Raw genomic sequence first — 17,860 nt, forward strand, 5'->3', positions numbered from 1 at the left:
CATCACCTGTCTACCTTACTATATCATATAATTAACCAACACCTTGTCAACTGCAGTGGCATTTTCTCCCTCTTCATTTCGCGTTTTTGAAGGTTATTCTCAATGTTGGTTAATTTCCTTATATAAAAGTGAAATGCTTTCAGTGTACCACAGATGAATACATTTCAAAGTGTAATCATATAAGAAATAATAATACACAATTATTAGGCAATATTTATATTATGTCTAATTTAAAAGAATAATATAGTCAATTTGTCCAAAACTCTTAAAGGTTTGCTTAGCATAACAGAAAAACAGAAATAACATTAAAAAAAACAGTGACCAATTCTCATGGTCTCTCTCACAATTGTAGTCATAAGAACAAAACACTTGTAGAAAAAAGTACACCTGGTTAGGAAGGAAGTTTGTAGGAAAGGAAGTAGTTGGCTAAACCAGGGTTCTCAAGTTTTGAGCTCAGCTTGGAGTGAGATTTTTTTTTTTTTGGGGGGGGGATATAACTTTTCATATTTAGGTGGGATAGATTGGAATCTTGAAATATAATAATCTTGACGGTGGGATATTCTCACCAATTTACGAGATATATGTACTGAGTGAGACAAATAGTTTATTTATTAAGCCAATTTCTTTATTCACTTGAGTAGCCTATTGTCACTGAGCCATTGGACCAAGAATGTCCATGCTGAGACCAACTTTTTATTTTCTTTTTTTTATAAGGACAGCAAGTACATTATTTTGGGTCGCTATTACATTATGATGGTTGGCAGCTCATTGTCTGCAGCAGTCGTGTATCTTTAGAAAAAAATGTATGTGTAGCATACTCGCTCAAATTGATAACAATCATTGATAATAAGCTAATTTTCATTCATTGTTGACATGGTCCATGGAGGCTCAGACGGGTGTCCGATGAACACGCCGCTAAAAAGCACAAACGAGTGCGAAAGTTGCAGCCGTGACGACATGGAAAGTGCAGGCAGTCACGAGAGTGATTGGTCGTATAAAATGAACGTTGCTGATGTCTGGTTTACACAAAGCTACAAAGACACAATCGACACAATCGTTCTATTTTTTGATTGGATGTAGTGGCTATTTTTTTATTATTATTTGGCTGGTGAGTGGTGCGCTAGTTCTGAACTCTGCGAGAAATCCTCTGGTATCCTTGAGCCTCTAATAATTATGCAGATACCTTGACACAGTAGCCTAATATTTCTGCGTGAGAAATGCAAGGTGTGGCGTGTGAGCGTGTGAACTTGTTGAATTGCGTGTGTCTCACGCCCATTGCGTGAGACTTGAGAACCCTGCTAAACACTGTTGTTGGTCATCTTTTGAGTCCACAGATGGACCTACATGGACCCATTACAATTTGCATACCGTGTGTGTGGAGAATGGCTTAATCTACCTGGTTCAACACACTCTCACCTGGACATGGCTGGCAGCATTGTGAGGATCGTGTTCTTTGATTTCTCAAGTGCTTTTAACACCATACAGCCTATGCTGTGAAGGATGCAGGTAGACACCTCGACAACTTCATGGATTACTGATTACCTGACTGACAGACCACAGGTTGTGAGAATGAAAGGGTGTGTGCAGGTAGTCAGCAACATAGGAGCACCACAAAGGACTGTGCTGTCTCCTTTTCTTTTCACACTGTAGCCTACACCTCAGACTTCCAGTACAACTCTGAGTCATGCCACCTGCAAGTTCTCGCACAATTCTGCAGTAGTCGACCACTTTGTGACAGGGTGCAGAAACAACCTGAGCTAAATACCATTTCAATACTGGGTGAGGAAGTAGAGGTTGTTGAGAACTACAAATATTTGGGGGTTCTTATAAACAATAAACTGGATTGGAGGTAGGGCCTACAACACTGAGGCTGTACAAGAAGGGTCAGGGCAGACGCTATTTCTTGAGAAAGCTTAGGTCATTTAATGTGTGCAGCAACATGTTGCAGATGTTCTATCAGAGTGTTGTTGCAAGTGCAATTTTCTTTTCTGCCATCTGTTGGGGCAGTAGCATTACAGCCAGGGACACTAAGAAACTGAATAAAGGAAGGCTGGCTTTGTGTTGGGGACAGCTCTAGAACCCCTGGAGTTGATGGTGGAGAGGAATGCTGCACATACTGTCAAATATATTGGACAATACCTCACATCCACTATACACAAAAAAGTGTTTTCAGTTGGAGGCTACACCAACTAAGCTGTAAGAAAGACAGATACAGAAAGACTGTTTTACCCACTGCAATAGCACTTTATAATGACTCCCCCCTGAGCAGAGAGAGAGAAATAATATTTTTTTAATAATTTATGTATGCATGTATGTAGGCCTATGTACAGTATGTGAATGCTGTGTTTGTATGTGCTGTTGGAACACTGTAATGTCCCTTTGGGGATGAATAAAGTTTATCTATCTATCTATCTATCTATCTATCTATCTATCTTCATCTTTCACCGTTGCTGTCCATCTTGCTCACAAGCATGGAGTAGCACTAAACAGCTGCTCCACCATCAGTTCACGACACAATCATTATGTTTTTTTAATGACCGACAGTTTAGTTTAGTTTATAAATAAAACACACTGTTAAAGTGCCATAAGTAGGCTGGTTTACTAAATGACAGACAGTTGAATTTCTGAATAAAAAGCATTTTGGTGCAGTTTTGAAATCTTAAACGTGTAACCCCACATAAGCGCACAAGCATAACGTGGTTGCAGGTAGGGGATGTCCTATTTTTGAATTTTACCTGGATACAACGAACACTATTTTTTGATTGGATGTAGTGGCTATTTTTTTATTATTATTTGGCCGGTGAGTGGTGCGCTAGTTCTGAACTCTGCGACTATCCTCTGGTATCCTTGAGCCTCTAATAATTCCACCTGCAATGCCACCTGCAAGTTCTCGCACGATTCTGCAGTAGTCGACCACTTTGTGACAGGGTGCAGAAACAACCTGAGCTAAATACCATTTCAATACTGGGTGAGGAAGTAGAGGAGCGAGTATGAGTTCATACAGTCAACTAGTATGTTCAACTCTGGTTCAAAATATGCAGTATAATCCCTTTTCAGGTGGCGGCCATATTGGATTTGGCAGCCTTGTGGGTCTCTGGCTTGAGCACCCTGGCTAAATCATTTCAGTATGCCCTCAGCTGCATCTGTGCCAAATTTGGTGCTTGTAGATGAATTTGCACGAACAATGGGGTGTAAGGCCCCATACTATAGTCAAAACTGCTTTTTTGGACAGCGTCCATATTGGAATTGGAGGATTAAGGAGTCCAGATATACTGGGTCATAAATATAAATATTCTTTTGTGTTTCCCATGATCAATTAAGCTGAAAAAGACATCAAGTTTGTATTTGTAGCTCATGTGGTTCAAAAGTTATAGTCGGAACCCTTTTTCGGGCAGCGGCCATATTGGATTTGGCTGCCATCTTGGCCCCAAGGGTCGCTGGGGCTCTGGCACCCTAGCTAAATCATTTCAGTATGACCTGAGCTACAGTACATCTGTGCCAAATTTGGCGCGTTTAGATGAATTTGTGCGAAATGACCTATTTATGTGCTTAAGACCCCCACTATTAGAATGTTCAAAAACCCACACCTTTAAAGGAGCGGTTTGTAGGATTGTTACCGAACGTTCTGTAGGCCAAAATCAAAACACTGGTGAACGTTCTCAAGACTACCTAGACGCGAGCCTCTTCTGGGTTGCCAGATGTAATGAAGACTTACTGTAGCTAACGTTAGTCGACCTGCAGCTGCTTTAACGTTTCTCCAACCATGACCCAGCTACACATTACGGAAACAGTGAAAACAAAAAATACCTCTCTAACCAACGTAACATATATAGCTGAAGTTAGCGATGCAGATGAAGTTTAGCCTAGGCTTACATGTTGAGGAGAAATATGGCCAGCTCTGCGTCAGACTTGATATTCTTCGTTGGACGAAGATGTCGCCATCTCAGGAAGGCTCCTCCGATATAATTGGTTTCTTGTTTTATCAAACAATATTTTGGAAATGTGCCTGCCTCTCGTAGGCTACTCGTTCATGACTACAACTGACAGATGTTGACAGTTGGCCTTTGCTAATCTGGCAACCCAAATAGGAGAATGCACCAGCCCATTATTAACATGCTATTCTAGAATTAAATCGTTCAAAACATAAACGAAAATTCCAAAAGATTCCGCCCCGTAATTTTTTTACGGGTTTACGGGTTTATATGGGTTATAGTAATGTTGTCAAATAAGCCATTACTTCAATTTATCGTGTTTCCTTACTCTCTGACGACATATGGTGATCATTTTTGGAATGGTTACAATTTATTTTCCATATATTTCCTACATACTGGTCCTTTAATACAGACACGGGATGAGACAGACTTCCCCCACAAAGACACGGTCACACCTTTGGCCCACAAAGTCATTGTAAAGACCTATGAGTCATGAAAGTTCGTAGACGCACCCATTTGTGTGTTTGTATCCTGGACAAATGGACACTGTGATTTGATATCTACATAAATATGAAATACAAACTTGTATAGGTTTACTTGATGACCAGTTGCTATTGACTACGACTAATAAAATTCATGTCAATTTGTAGTTGTGGCGGTTGTTTACAATTTGTTTTAGATGGTATATTAATTTAAGTCTATACACACACATGTTGATTTTGTGTAAGAATAACACAAAACTGTTGTGTTACATAGTGTAACAAAAGTAATGTGTTAGGAATAACACAATCTGTGTTCTCCCTATCTGGACATGATGTGTTTTTTTTTTAATAATACACAAATTGTGTTATTCATTTTAAGAATGTTGCTGAAAAGTTTTAGCTGGTCTTCAATTGCTGTAGCAGATAAACTGTGTGTCAGGGAAAAGTCCAGGATTAATACAACAAATTGTGACTCATCCGAACATATTTATGAACGTGTCTGTGTGAATAAGGTAATTTGGGCATATTACTAAATGGGTATGATTATTAATTTTGCATATGACCTTTCATTACCCTGGAAAATCCAGAGTTCTCGCAAGAGCACAATTTGAATTGTCTCTGCGAGACACTCTGGCAATGAGTAATGATGCACGTTACTTTTGCCACTTGTATTGCGGGGAGCCAATCACATCGGTGTATCTTATATAGGTGGGCCAAAGGCGAGCTAAACAGATGACAGTCATAGTGTTGTCCAATTGCGTCGAAGTCTGGAATCAGTCAGTAAACATTGGTCTTATCCAATTGCATGCAGTGAGATTTTCAAATGCTTGGTGCCGCCCCTTGAGTTGGGCCATTACATTATTCCTGGCCAGAACCTTAATCTTTCTAGATTACCAGAGTCTGGAATCTCCAGGCTAACCTTTCATAAAAATAATGCTGGATTGTCTCTCTCCATCATTGTCCTCACCATGTCCAGTGCAGGCCTGCAGGCAGTTCCTGCCTAGGGTATACTGTTCCTCCATTTACTTGTCTTGGGAACCTCATTCAACAACTCAGGATCTAGAAATCTGAATTTAAGAACGGTGCCTTGTTTACAAGATACCGTTTGTGTACCATTTGTGACTTTAATGACAAATTAAATATACAGCAGTGCCTCTGGTCTTCCATAATCACCTTTTATATCTACCTTTTTTTCGGTGAAGGCCTGCCCTATAGGGTTTCCATGAATAGACAACCACACTCTTAAAACAAATGTTTTGTCCCTATCTGGACACAGAGATGTGTTAAAAAAACAACGCAAGTTATGTTATTATCAACATATTGTGTATCAAATAAAAAAGGAAACAACACAAACTGTGTTGTCCCTATCTGGACACAGAGATGTGTTGAAAACAACACAAGTTATTGTCTACACTGGTTAGGGCTTCGGGTTTGTAACCGAAGGGTTGCCGGTTCGATCCCCGACCAGTAGGAATGGCTGAAGTGCCTTTTAGCAAGCCATCTAACCCCTCTCTGCTCCCCGAGTGCCGCTGTAACAAGGCAACTCACTGATCTGAGTTAATGTGTGATTCTCCTCACTGTGTGCTCTGTGTGTTCACTAATTCACGGATGGGATAAATTCAGAGACCAAATTCCTTGTATACATCAGTATACTTGGCCTAGAAACCTGTTTTACATTTACATTCCAAAGCAATATCCACCCCTTCATATTGTGTTGATGTAGCAGTTTATTGTAAAAACACAACATTTGGTTGTGATGAATGTCCACAGCAGTAAGGCATGGTAGTAATGGACAGCTGATTATAAAGAGTGTGTAATAAAAATAAAAAAAATTAAGAAGTACTTAAACTGTGCACATTTTGAAAGTGGATTTATTCATTTAAATCTGTATAATCTGAACTTGTATCTAGGCTAGCTCTTGTAAGTAAAGTAGGTAACATTTCTTTTTATAGCACATTTATACACAGTTTACGCTGACCAAAGTGCTGAAGTATGAACTTGCACAACACTGCCTTCAGAGCATACCTTAAATTGTCAGTGGTCAAATGTGCCTTCCTGACACATTTGTCTAAAGTTTACTTTTTTGGCTGGCTGTGAAATTACTGCTCAGATTTTCTATTATATTCAAGTCTGTACACTTTTTATTGTCATTTACTGTCAACTTTCTTGTAGCCTACATTTAATGACATTTTTTATTATTATTATTCTGTTAACAATAGACTATATTGTTTTACACGTGTCAAATCATAGTCGTGTTATGGGAACATACAGTATGCACCAAATTGTAAAAGCAGCTAAAATGTTTCTTCACCTGCTAAACAGCAATGATTTACCTTGTGACTGAGTAGTGTACTTTAAAATTGTACTGTAGTCTTGATTACCATGTAATCAAGGCAATCACAAAGAAGGTAGATAGGCTTCCTGCATGGCCCATTCTGAATGAATTTTCTGATATACAGGTTATAATACAGGTTATAGCCTACACATTGGGCTTGGCAATAAATTTGGCAATACTACTATTTTCACACAAGTCATGGAATCCCTGACAATAACTGTGCATACCTTGTGATATAAATGCCATTCATCAATACAAAATTATGTTATCAGATTGAATGTTGTCTGAAATGGTTTTTATTTTCAACTCAGTGGGATATTAAACTATTCAATGTTTGACAAAAAATACTGGGGTCACCACCCACCAACCTAAAATGCTGCAGTTACATTTTGTTTAGCATTTTTATTGTGACACATAGGCTATTCTTTTCTTAAAAATGCCTTAGGTTACTATTATGTCCAATTTGTCTATATTGATGCACATTGCACAATGCCTATAGCCTATTTTTTCCTGAAGCCTAGGCCTACTGCTGGAGAGATAACTGACAAATTCCTTGTGTGTGTCATATTTTGTTAAATCGACCCCATTTATTTTTGGATTTTTTTACCTAGGAACCAGCACGTGTTAAAACACTAAAAACTACAAACGTCAGGTCGACTTGCGTGTAGGACGAGGGGATGGCCAGTCTATGGGAAGGGTTCAGGGTTGACAAATCAGGGAAATTTGATATATCACGTGTTTTCAAATGGGCCATCCGGAGATATCGCCCGATTCAAGCTGTCACAAGTAGACGACGTAATTGGTGGAAATAATTGTCAGTCATGCTAGCTAATTGGTCGTGAAACAACACAAATGATCAATCGACAACAATACAGTTCGGCGTGAACTAGGCTACTCAATTTGCCACAGACTAGCCTACTTCGACAAGGTGAGTGAAGTAGCCTATGTAGCCTATTGCACCGGTTGTTTTTCTCTTCCGGGAATGTTTCTTCGCTTGTTGCAATTTATGCTGCTGTGCATGGGACTTTGTCAATCAAATTTAAATCGGCTTTCAGTCATTTAGGCTAATTAGCCTCCAATAGCAACGCGAAAATAATCTGCAAATGATCATGATGGATCAGATTGTTAGTGTAACGTTGATATATTCGTAGCCTACAGTAATTGAACAGATGTAGCAGTGTCCACCTTTCCCTCCCCATGAGAGTTAACGTTAATGTTAATGTGATGAATGGAAAATGACCAGCTACATTATCTATACCGTACCGTACCGTAGCCTATTCAGATCTTTGATACAGTGCATCTTCACTCCAAACAGCTGAATGAGAGTTGTAGCTCTACCGCAGACTTTGCTCATTGCTGCTACCCGGAAGTCAGGTGAAAAGTTGTAGTGGACTTTTTTTAAGCAATTTATTGATGTTTGGAAACTGTGACTATAAAACACTTATCGGAAGAGCACAACCAAGAATTAGCTAAAGAAATCTCTGGAACTGAAGTTAAGAAAGCAATAGGTAGCTTCCCAAAAGGTAGGGCGCCTGTATGGATGGGCTTCCAGTGGAATTCTATGCAACATTTTGGACACAAGTAAAATAATTGTTTCTTGAAGTAATACCATGTGTCAGTTCCAAGGAAAGACTCCCTCCATCCATGTATCAGACTATTACTGTAATCCCTAAACCAGGTAGAGAATGTTATTAAGCCATCTGATTTTAGACCAATTAGCCTAATCAACTGCGATAATAAAATAATTACAAAAGTAAGTAGGTAGGCTTAATAGGTGAGATATTTGACAAATGTAGCCTATTTAAATTTAGTATGTATTGTCACTGTAGACAAATTTGTGAATGCACAAATCTGTGAACGTGTAGATGAGAAATCTGCAAAAGTGTGTATAGATCTGTGAATATGTGGACAAATCTGCAAATGTGCACGTATTTGCAAATAATATTGCTATACAAATGCCCCCACACCGAGGATCCCCAGCACTCTGCTAGCTGCAGGGGGCCTCCTAAGTTTGCTTTGCGCCACTGGCAAAGCATTTGTTTCATCATAAACAGTGGTGCACAGAACTGTTGCACTGTTGATTAGTACAAGAGAGCTAAGAAAGCTATTCTTTTCCCTCTTTTACAAGAGTTTTCCAAAAAACTCTTTAAATCGACGTGACTGGTTCATTTTCTTTTCAAATTTTCAGTCTTACCTTTCACCTGTAAATAACTATGTGGATACTCTGCACACTGCACACCTTAAGAATACAGTGGGTTTTGTAGACGTATTGATGACTCTGCTCCAGCAGTGTGACTCAACTGGGTGTTACGCCCCAAACCAAAGCCAGGCAGGTACGGTAGCTCCAACTTGAAGTTCCTCATACATTGTCTCATGAGGAAGCTTCTCCAACACACATATTGCACACTATCCCATCTCCCCACATACACAGCACACTATCCCATCTCCCCTGTCATCCCCCCAACACACACACCAAGACCCCTGGCAGTTGGGTTAGCCCCTTGAGCCGTGGATCTGCCCAAGGTTTCTTCCTTGGTAAGGGAGTTTTTCCTTGCCCCTGTTGCTCTTGGGTGCTCCTTGTTGGTGCCCCCCACCCAATCCCAATCCTCCCCCACCTTTTTTATGCACAAATAGGCTGACACCAGACATAATTTCACTGCATTTCTTACTTCCAGTAACTATATGCATGTGACAATAAACTTCCTTGTATCCTTGTACTGTGCTACAGTAAGACCAGGATAAACTTGCACACCAACTTGCACACCAAATTCTGTCCAATGTCCATTTAAATAAGCAAACTTGTTTATTATAAAAGAAGTGAAAAGTGCTACCCAGTGAAAAGTGCAAAACGTTTTCAGTCACAGACCATCATCACTGCACTGGTCTGACCATGAAGCTGGATCACATAATTAAGATGACCTGGTGCAGATCCAGTTTGGGCATTGTGCAGTTGTTGGAGTTTTTCTAATTACTGATATGATAACGTTGATATGATATTGTGACTAACGACTATTATGTAAGCCGGGGTAATGGACGACACGGTGGTCTGTTTAAACCTCGTAAGTGCATTCATTTCTTTGAACAGACCACCGTGGAGTCCATTATCCCGCTTATTCCACTGTTGCCACTTGCGTTATGTTCATTTCCTGTTACAATTTCCTTTTACAATTTAAATCGCTAAAACTGTTTTGTTTGTGGAACTAATTTGCATTTTACAGCTCAGATGCAATGTGGCAGTTCATTTAAACTTCACAACGAGTTCGGCGAATTAATATACAAGTGTGATACGGCCAAAAAAAATGGATCTACTTCATAGGTGTGCAAATAACATACGGTTAACGGTCGTTCTAAATTACGTAGGACAATGGGAAATTCAACCAAGCAGTGGAATAAAAACTGTTATTGAATTCTACTGTTGGTTGTAAGTCACATCATTAATGTATTGCCCTATTGTCTGTTCTGCAGGTGTGCGCTCAATATCAGGATATGGGGCGGCTTTTGAATGTGCTGCGCAGTTGGCTGGTTATGGTGTCTGTGATTGCTATGGGCAACACAGTTCAAAGTTTTCGCGATCACAGCTTCCTGTCAGAGAAACTTTACACTGGGTCGCCGGAGTTTGGTAAGGTTTGACTGTTCCATTTTATGATGGCTACTTTTTTTTGTCTTACCATAATTGTAGCGAAGGAAGAGAGAGCAGTGACCCCACCCGGCCTCAAACTCGGGTCTTAAACGTGCAGCTTGATTGCAACGCTAAAGAGCCAGGCTCGTTGGTATGGCAGTCATATTACAGAGTGCAACTGTAGTGATGGCACTCCGTCACACTGCCCTCCCCTTCGGGAAGCTTTCCCAAGTGCTTCACGCACACTGGCGTCCCTCACACATCCAGCAGACATACTTTTCCCATCTCAGGATGCCTCACACACTAGAGCTTTCCCCATCTCTGGGGTCCCTCACACGGGGGTCAACCTATCCTGGGGGTCCCCTCATATGGCTCACACAATGGACACACTTCTGATGGCCTCATGGCAAGCCATCCCACTTCTGACACCATACTGTATGTAGCAAACGAAGAGAGCAGTGACCCCACCCGGGGTCTCCGGGGTACTAAACGTGCAGCTTGACCGCAACCCCAAAGAGCCAGGCTCATTGGTACTGCAATCTGAGTTTATACTCAATAGAGGCCGACCGATATGGTATTTTAAAGAGCATTAAACAGTGCAATACTTTGTGTAATAGGAAAGGAAAATTGCATAATATAAAATAACGTCCATACTCTTATGTGACTTAAGGCTTGAACGTACTGCCTGCGTTGCGTCTGCGGAACGGCTCCGTTGCATTTTGATTTTCATTTAGGCACCCATGTTAACAGGTTACAGCAGCCACAGTGCCTCTGCCATATCCACTCTCAGGCTCAGCTTGAACCGTGCTGCAACCGCGACCCAGCTAGAGAATAAAAGGGATGCCTAGTTTTTTCACGTCATGTGAGCGGCTCTGTGCAGAAATACATTGAAAAGACCAGTTGATAGTCACAATTTGAGTTTAAAAGGGGAAATGGAGGCTGCATGTGTGCTATAAAGTAACAGAAGCAGGGTGACCACCAACCAGACTCTGAAAAGGAGGACAAGTTGTGTAGAACAGTTTAGAATAGTTATCGGCCGTTATAAACATTGATACCAATAGATCGCAAATAGCTAATATCAGCCGATAATATCTGTATACCAATATCGGTCGGGCTCTAATACTCAACTGTACTGATGGCACTCAATAATAAAAAATCATTTTACAGAATATTGCTTGCACTTCAATGAAAACTTAAATGTGTAAGTGTTAAAAAATACAGTTTGTATGATGCACAATGCATTGTGTTAATTCCGACTTGCATTTGCTGCTCTCTTTTTGCACTATTGACAATCTTTTCACAACGTTTGCACTACTGTAAATATACCTAAACCTATCAGAAAATGCTACACATTTCAACCGTAGATATTCAGGTGTGAAGCACTGGGCAGCCGTGGCCTACTGGTTAGCACTTCGGACTTGTAACCGGAGGGTTGCCGGTTCGAACCCCAACCAGTAGGCCACGGTTGAAGTGCCCTTGAGCAAGGCACCTAACCCCTCACTGCTCCCCGAGCGCCGCTGTTGTTGCAGGCAGCTCACTGCGCCGGGATTAGTGTGTGCTTCACCTCACTGTGTGTTCACTATGTGCAGTGTGTTTCACTAATTCACGGATTGGGATAAATGCAGAGACCAAATATCCCTCACACGATCAAAAGAGTATATATACTTACTTAATACTGATTTGCAAAAAAATTCCAAAACCTTTAATCAGGGCCTCTGTGTGTCTATCAATGTGTTTACCATTTCAGGCAACATAATTGTCATGTCCAGAAAAATGAACAACTTTGGATAAATGCAGAGACCAAATTTCCCTCACGGGATCAAAAGAGTATATATACTTATACTATCTATATATATATATATATATATATATATATACTTATACTTGCAAGATTTTCCACACCCAGATACGTTTTGGTAGTTAAATTATCATTTGTTTGGTTTGTGCTTTCAGTAAATGGCCTTCAGGCTAGAACATTTGGAATATGGACCTTGTTATCATCTATAATTCGTTTCTTCTGTGCCATGGACATCCAAAACAGAACGTAAGATTCTCTCCACCATTTATCTGTGTTTAAGTTCTGTGTTTAATGCCCTGTCCCAACTAATGAATATCTCTCTCTCTCTCTCTCTCTCTCTCTCTCTCTCTCTCTCTCAGGCTTTATCACATCACACTGTGGACATTTGTGCTGGCTCTAGGGCATTTTCTTTCTGAAGCCTTCATCTATAAAACAGCACCCCTGACTATTGGTGTAATGGCACCTCTTCTAGTTGCAAGTAAGCACAACACTAATTTGTTTCATGGAGGTGTTATTGTTTTAGGTCAAAGGAAACATTTTTAATCTATTACATCTGTTGTGTTGATTGACCACTGAATTCAGTGGTATTTACAGTTTTTCTCAGTCGCTTTGGTGCTTTTCTCAGATCATAATGAAAATTCTCATAACTATTAGTTCAACCTCCACAACATTAAGTCATTTGTGCGCATCATAGTTGCAATTTCTCTTTCCTCTGAACAAATTGCAAATGCGTTTGGGCATGTATCAGTTGCTTTCATACAATTCTCTGCTGTTTTATAACATTATCATTTGCTTATGTCATGTCAGTGAAAATGAACTATACTTATGGATGCTAAATAGTCATTCCCAATAAAACTAATAGTCTTCATTTCATTGCTTCATTAGTCATTACATATACAAAATTGTTGTACTAGTTATCAAATTCTGTCACAATGCTGTAGAATTGCAAAGAGCATATACAGTGAAAAGAGTGAAACGTACATATTCAGTGTCTTGTACTCACTTACTCCCTTAACTACAGCAATGTGTAACTTTACTGTAGTTTTCAAATGGCTGTACAAGTAGTGTATAGTGCTGTCTTGAGCATGTTCAGGTAGTGTCACTGACCTTTTTTTGCATTGAAAAAAACACTGAGAGAATAAACTGTCACAATGAAAACATGACAAAGCCATTTGACTATCTTGTTCATAAACGATGGTGTCAAGACTTCTTATTTTGATGACACTGACAGTTTCATTGACATGAATACTTGCTTTTGAGAAATGGACTATCCATTTTGAGCAAGTGACGAGCTTTTGCAGGTTATCCACTAGGTTTTGCAGTTTGCACTAATTGTTTTAAGAAATGCACTAACTGCTGTGCAAATGTTAATAGTGATGTGAGAAAAGCACCAAAGCGACTGAGAAAAACTGTAAAGCTGCTGTAAAATATGTTTTTCTTCCTGCCGTCCAGCCATTCATTTTATCAGTGAACTTCCTTGATAAACATCAGATGATAAGCTTTACAGTTGTTGGTTCAGGTGTGGGTTTTTTGCTCAGGATTTTTGTTATTACTTGACAAATCTTCATGATGCCTTCAAGTCAATCTGCTTGCTATGTCAGAAAGGAGGATCGTCAGAAATTATCACACATGATTCAACTGAGTGAGAAACTCAAGATGAACTGAGGTAAAAAAATAATTTAATGTGTTGTTATTATCGTTTGTCCAACGTTTTGTTATTACTTGAGAAATCATTTAATTTCCAGGATGTTTTCTCTCATGCTCGATGTCACCTATACAATTACTGACTTCATTGACTTTGTAATAACTCTGCTATTCCGTCAAAAGTTTACTATTTTTTGTTAGCCTTTTTAAAACCAGACTCTATTTACATAGTGATTGAATACTGTCTGGGGACTCTTGATTGGGAAATCATTCCAACACTAGCATGGTGACTGGCGTACTGTAGACATAGCGTTAACTTTGAAATCATTGGTTCAGCCGTTACATTGGTCAGGGATTCATAACTTTACTTCCTACTTTGCCTAAACTTTACAGACTGCAATGTTTTATGTTTGCAGGCGTTGCTACTACCGTTTACCACAGCCACTTCCAATTTTGAAACTATAGCGTCATCCTTTCTCGTCGCTGAAGTTGATAATGCCACAGATAGATAAACTTTCAATACAGACTTGTGATAAAGAGGAATATTGTGAACATTGAGTGGAAAAAGTGGTACACATGAAATGGTGGCATTTGTAGTCATTTTCTAGAGCATGTCTATCCATATTTGAAAAGGGAACTAAATAGCCTAAGATAACAAGTTGCAATTTTCGAATGATGGGGACTGTTTGGATAAAAACAATTGTGTTGAATTGATATGGAATAACTATAATAATTTTTTTTTTTTTATTATTATTATTTGAGACGGAGGGAGAGAGGAGCCAATACACTCAGATCCTGCCTGAGTCACTCAGTTGATTACCGATGAGCCTGACTGTGAGGACAGCGAAGGGATGGACATCAAAGAAGAGGACCTTTTGGACAGGAAGCTGCAGGGCAAGGAGGAGGAAGAGCTCAGCTAGCATGAAGACTCCGACTGAGTCTGCAGACTGTGTGGTTTGCAATCTGACTGACCAGAGGTGCGTTCAAATTCCTTGAACTGAAGCAAACGTTCACGGTGAACATGTTTGTATGAACAGATACATTTTAAACAATTTTGTGTAAACATTCCATCTCAGTAGTAACTCTTCATCCAACTTCCAACATGTTTGCGGAGAACTACCTTAAACTGTTTGCAAGTGTTCGCAAATGTTTATGGAAAACTCAAGGCAAACAGAAAATTGTTTTGCAAACGTTTGTGAACGTTCGCCTATGTTTGCGAATTTGAACGCACCTCAGCTTGTCAGAAAAACTGTACAGTTGATGAACTGTACACATGACTGGGTGGGGTTTCATTTGGGCTGGCTTCCAGGCTAGTAGAACACAATTTCCTTCAAGTCAAGTAGTCATGTACATGTAGTGCTTTATTGTCACCTTAGCAACATACATATAGCATTTTGCAAAGACGAAATGTCGTTCCTCGTCTACCACAGTAAGGTGCAATATATAGAACATTGATATTCAGGACTCTAATGTGTGATCTGACAACACTCAATTGCATGTTCACACCCATCACTAAATTAATTTTCAATGGCACTGCTATACACATTCTGTTTTTTGTTTGTTTATTTATTTATTTATTTTTAAGAAGTGCCTGTGGGTGGGACAATTCTACAAGTTGCAAACAAGCTATTAACTGTGCAACAGGAGTGTGTGGAGAGGGAGCGGGGACAGATAGAGCCCAATTCCCGAAATGAAGATAAAAGTGTAAAGTTACTTAATCCGTTTTAAGGCCATGAGGGGATTTTTTTCAGGACATCTAGAGCAACAGAGAAGAGATTTACAGTAGAGGTGTAAAAAACGGCTGGAATCCGTCTTAAAAAGACACTGCCAAAAATTGTAACAAAGTGTATGAAATGGTTGACTGTCTGAGAATATGATACAATAAATCAAACTGAAAGTAAAAAATCATTTCTACTATTATTTTCAAATTTTGCACGATCATAACAAGATATTTGGATCAACTGAACTCAAATAGGGGATGGATTTTGAGGGGTTTGGAATTGGAGTTTGGAGTTTGAATGTATTTAGACAAGGTGTATGTGAACTTTTGACTTTCAACTGTAAGATCCATTTAAATATTTTACATTAAATGTGCACTATCTAAGAATATGCTGTATAATAATCACTCAGTTCTGTATAGAAAAAAAGCCTGTATAGAAAATAGATGTAGAGGATGTTGCAAATTGCACAAAAAGACCTCATTATTTTACAAGGTTATGCCAACTTGGCCATATGATCATATTATGAATTCTTGCATGCCTTTCAGATGTTCAGGTACACATTGTCAATTAAAAGACAAAAAATGTATACTGTAACATCATGTCAGATGGAAAGATTTTCCCCAAATCCATTGATTTATCGTGAAGTGACTCGTGTGACAACCTTTAATTTCCTACCCATTCTGTGTACCTCCAGGCTTTTCCATTGTGGCCATGTTGGCAGGCTTTCAGTGCATCACCGATTCCCAGGAGCTGGCAGCTGACCAGAAGAAGAGGAAATGACCTCTGGATAGTAGCCACACAGGTCTCATGGACTGGCCATGCCACGCACTGTTGGTCTTTGGCTTTGTGTTGACAAAGGCAATAACAATATGTTAGTCGTTCCTGACTTTATTTGTACAGTACAACGCCAAATCAGAAAAAGTTGGGACGTTGTGTAGAATGTGAATAAGAATGTAATAATCTGCAAATCTCGTAAACTCATATTTAGCTGCAAAAAGGATACAGACAACCTATCAAATGTTGAAAATGACAAATTTGACTATTTCATGGAAAATATATGTTCATTTTGAGCAACACGTTTAAAAAAAAAAAGAGTCTCTTAGAAGTAAAGATGTAGGGTATTCATCACTCTGTGTAAACCTGTGTGGACAAATGATGAAAAAATGTGATTTTAACGCTTAACATGAAATTGTGGAGTATTTGGGGAGTTCATTATCTACAGTACATAATATCATTAAAATATTCAGAAAATCCAGAGATTTATATTGGATGGCCTTGGTCTTTTGGACCTCAGATGGAACTGCATTAAAACCAGACCTGTTTTTGTAAAGAAAAATATTGTTTGGGCTCATGAAAACTTCTGATAACCATTGTCTATGAGGACAGTTTGATACTTAATTTAGAAATGCTTGTGTAAACTTTACCATGGAACAGCCAAATTTGTTATATTATTATTTATAGTATTTAAAAATGATACAGAAATACCACCATCTTATCTGGGACTGAGCTTGTTTAAAATGGACTGAGGTAAAGTGGAAAACGGTTCTGTGGTTAGACCAATCAAAATTTGCATTTCTTTTTTGAAATCATGGACTCATCTGGGCTAAAGAGGAGAGGGCCTATCCAAATATCCAACTTGTTTTAGTGCTTAGTTCGAAACCCAACAACTATGACGGTGTGGAGTTGCATTAGTGGCAAGGCACAATCAATTCTGAATGATGTATTATATTATAATATTGACAATGCCAAAATGAATTCTGCACATATTTAAACAGTATTTCTTCATAGAGGAAGAGTCCAGGTGCTCAAATGTCTGCAGTCCAGACCTGTCAAATTAGGTGCATCATGGAATGGAAAACATGATTAAGAATACCCCATAAAGTTGAGCAACTGAAATCCTAACAGATCACTGGGTGTGATAACTGAATGAGTGTTTACAAAACTTGTATGTTATTACATTCTGTTTTTATTTGCATTTTACACAATGTCTCAATTTTTTTTGATTCGGTGTTGTACATGTAAGTGACCTATGCACAAGATCTGGCGTAACTGATAATCCAACACCCACGCTGTCTGCCGGTAATAAACCTGTTTTGTACTCCGCCAACAACATGAATGACCGAAGCGTCTGATGACATTATAATTAAAACATTGCCTCTTTATGTCCTACAATATGTATCTGTCCTGTAGTCCTTTTCGTATGGTATACTTGTCCTAATATGGGAGACTGCTTAATGTGGGACACCCAGTGGTTAAAGTGGGATTTGGCAGGTGGGGGAACCCTAAAATCCAGTGTCGGTGCAACAGGGAAAAATAACTCACCGTTGGA

The 17,860-nt window shown here is 39.2% G+C and overlaps 1 protein-coding gene across 1 annotated transcript; it reads left to right on the forward strand.

The window, feature by feature from the left end:
* Positions 1–7,496: 7,496 nt before the first annotated feature.
* On the forward strand, positions 7,497–16,538 carry erg28 (ergosterol biosynthesis 28 homolog). The gene is made up of 5 exons (XM_042072291.1): positions 7,497–7,677; positions 10,215–10,368; positions 12,322–12,412; positions 12,526–12,644; positions 16,226–16,538. The coding sequence occupies exons 2-5, from the start codon at positions 10,236–10,238 to the stop codon at positions 16,309–16,311; spliced, it is 429 nt and encodes a 142-aa protein (XP_041928225.1). The 5' UTR covers positions 7,497–7,677; positions 10,215–10,235; the 3' UTR covers positions 16,312–16,538.
* Positions 16,539–17,860: the final 1,322 nt, after the last annotated feature.

The sequence above is a fragment of the Alosa sapidissima genome, chromosome 19 (assembly GCF_018492685.1).
Source record: "Alosa sapidissima isolate fAloSap1 chromosome 19, fAloSap1.pri, whole genome shotgun sequence".
NCBI classification, from domain to species: Eukaryota; Metazoa; Chordata; class Actinopteri; order Clupeiformes; family Clupeidae; genus Alosa; species Alosa sapidissima.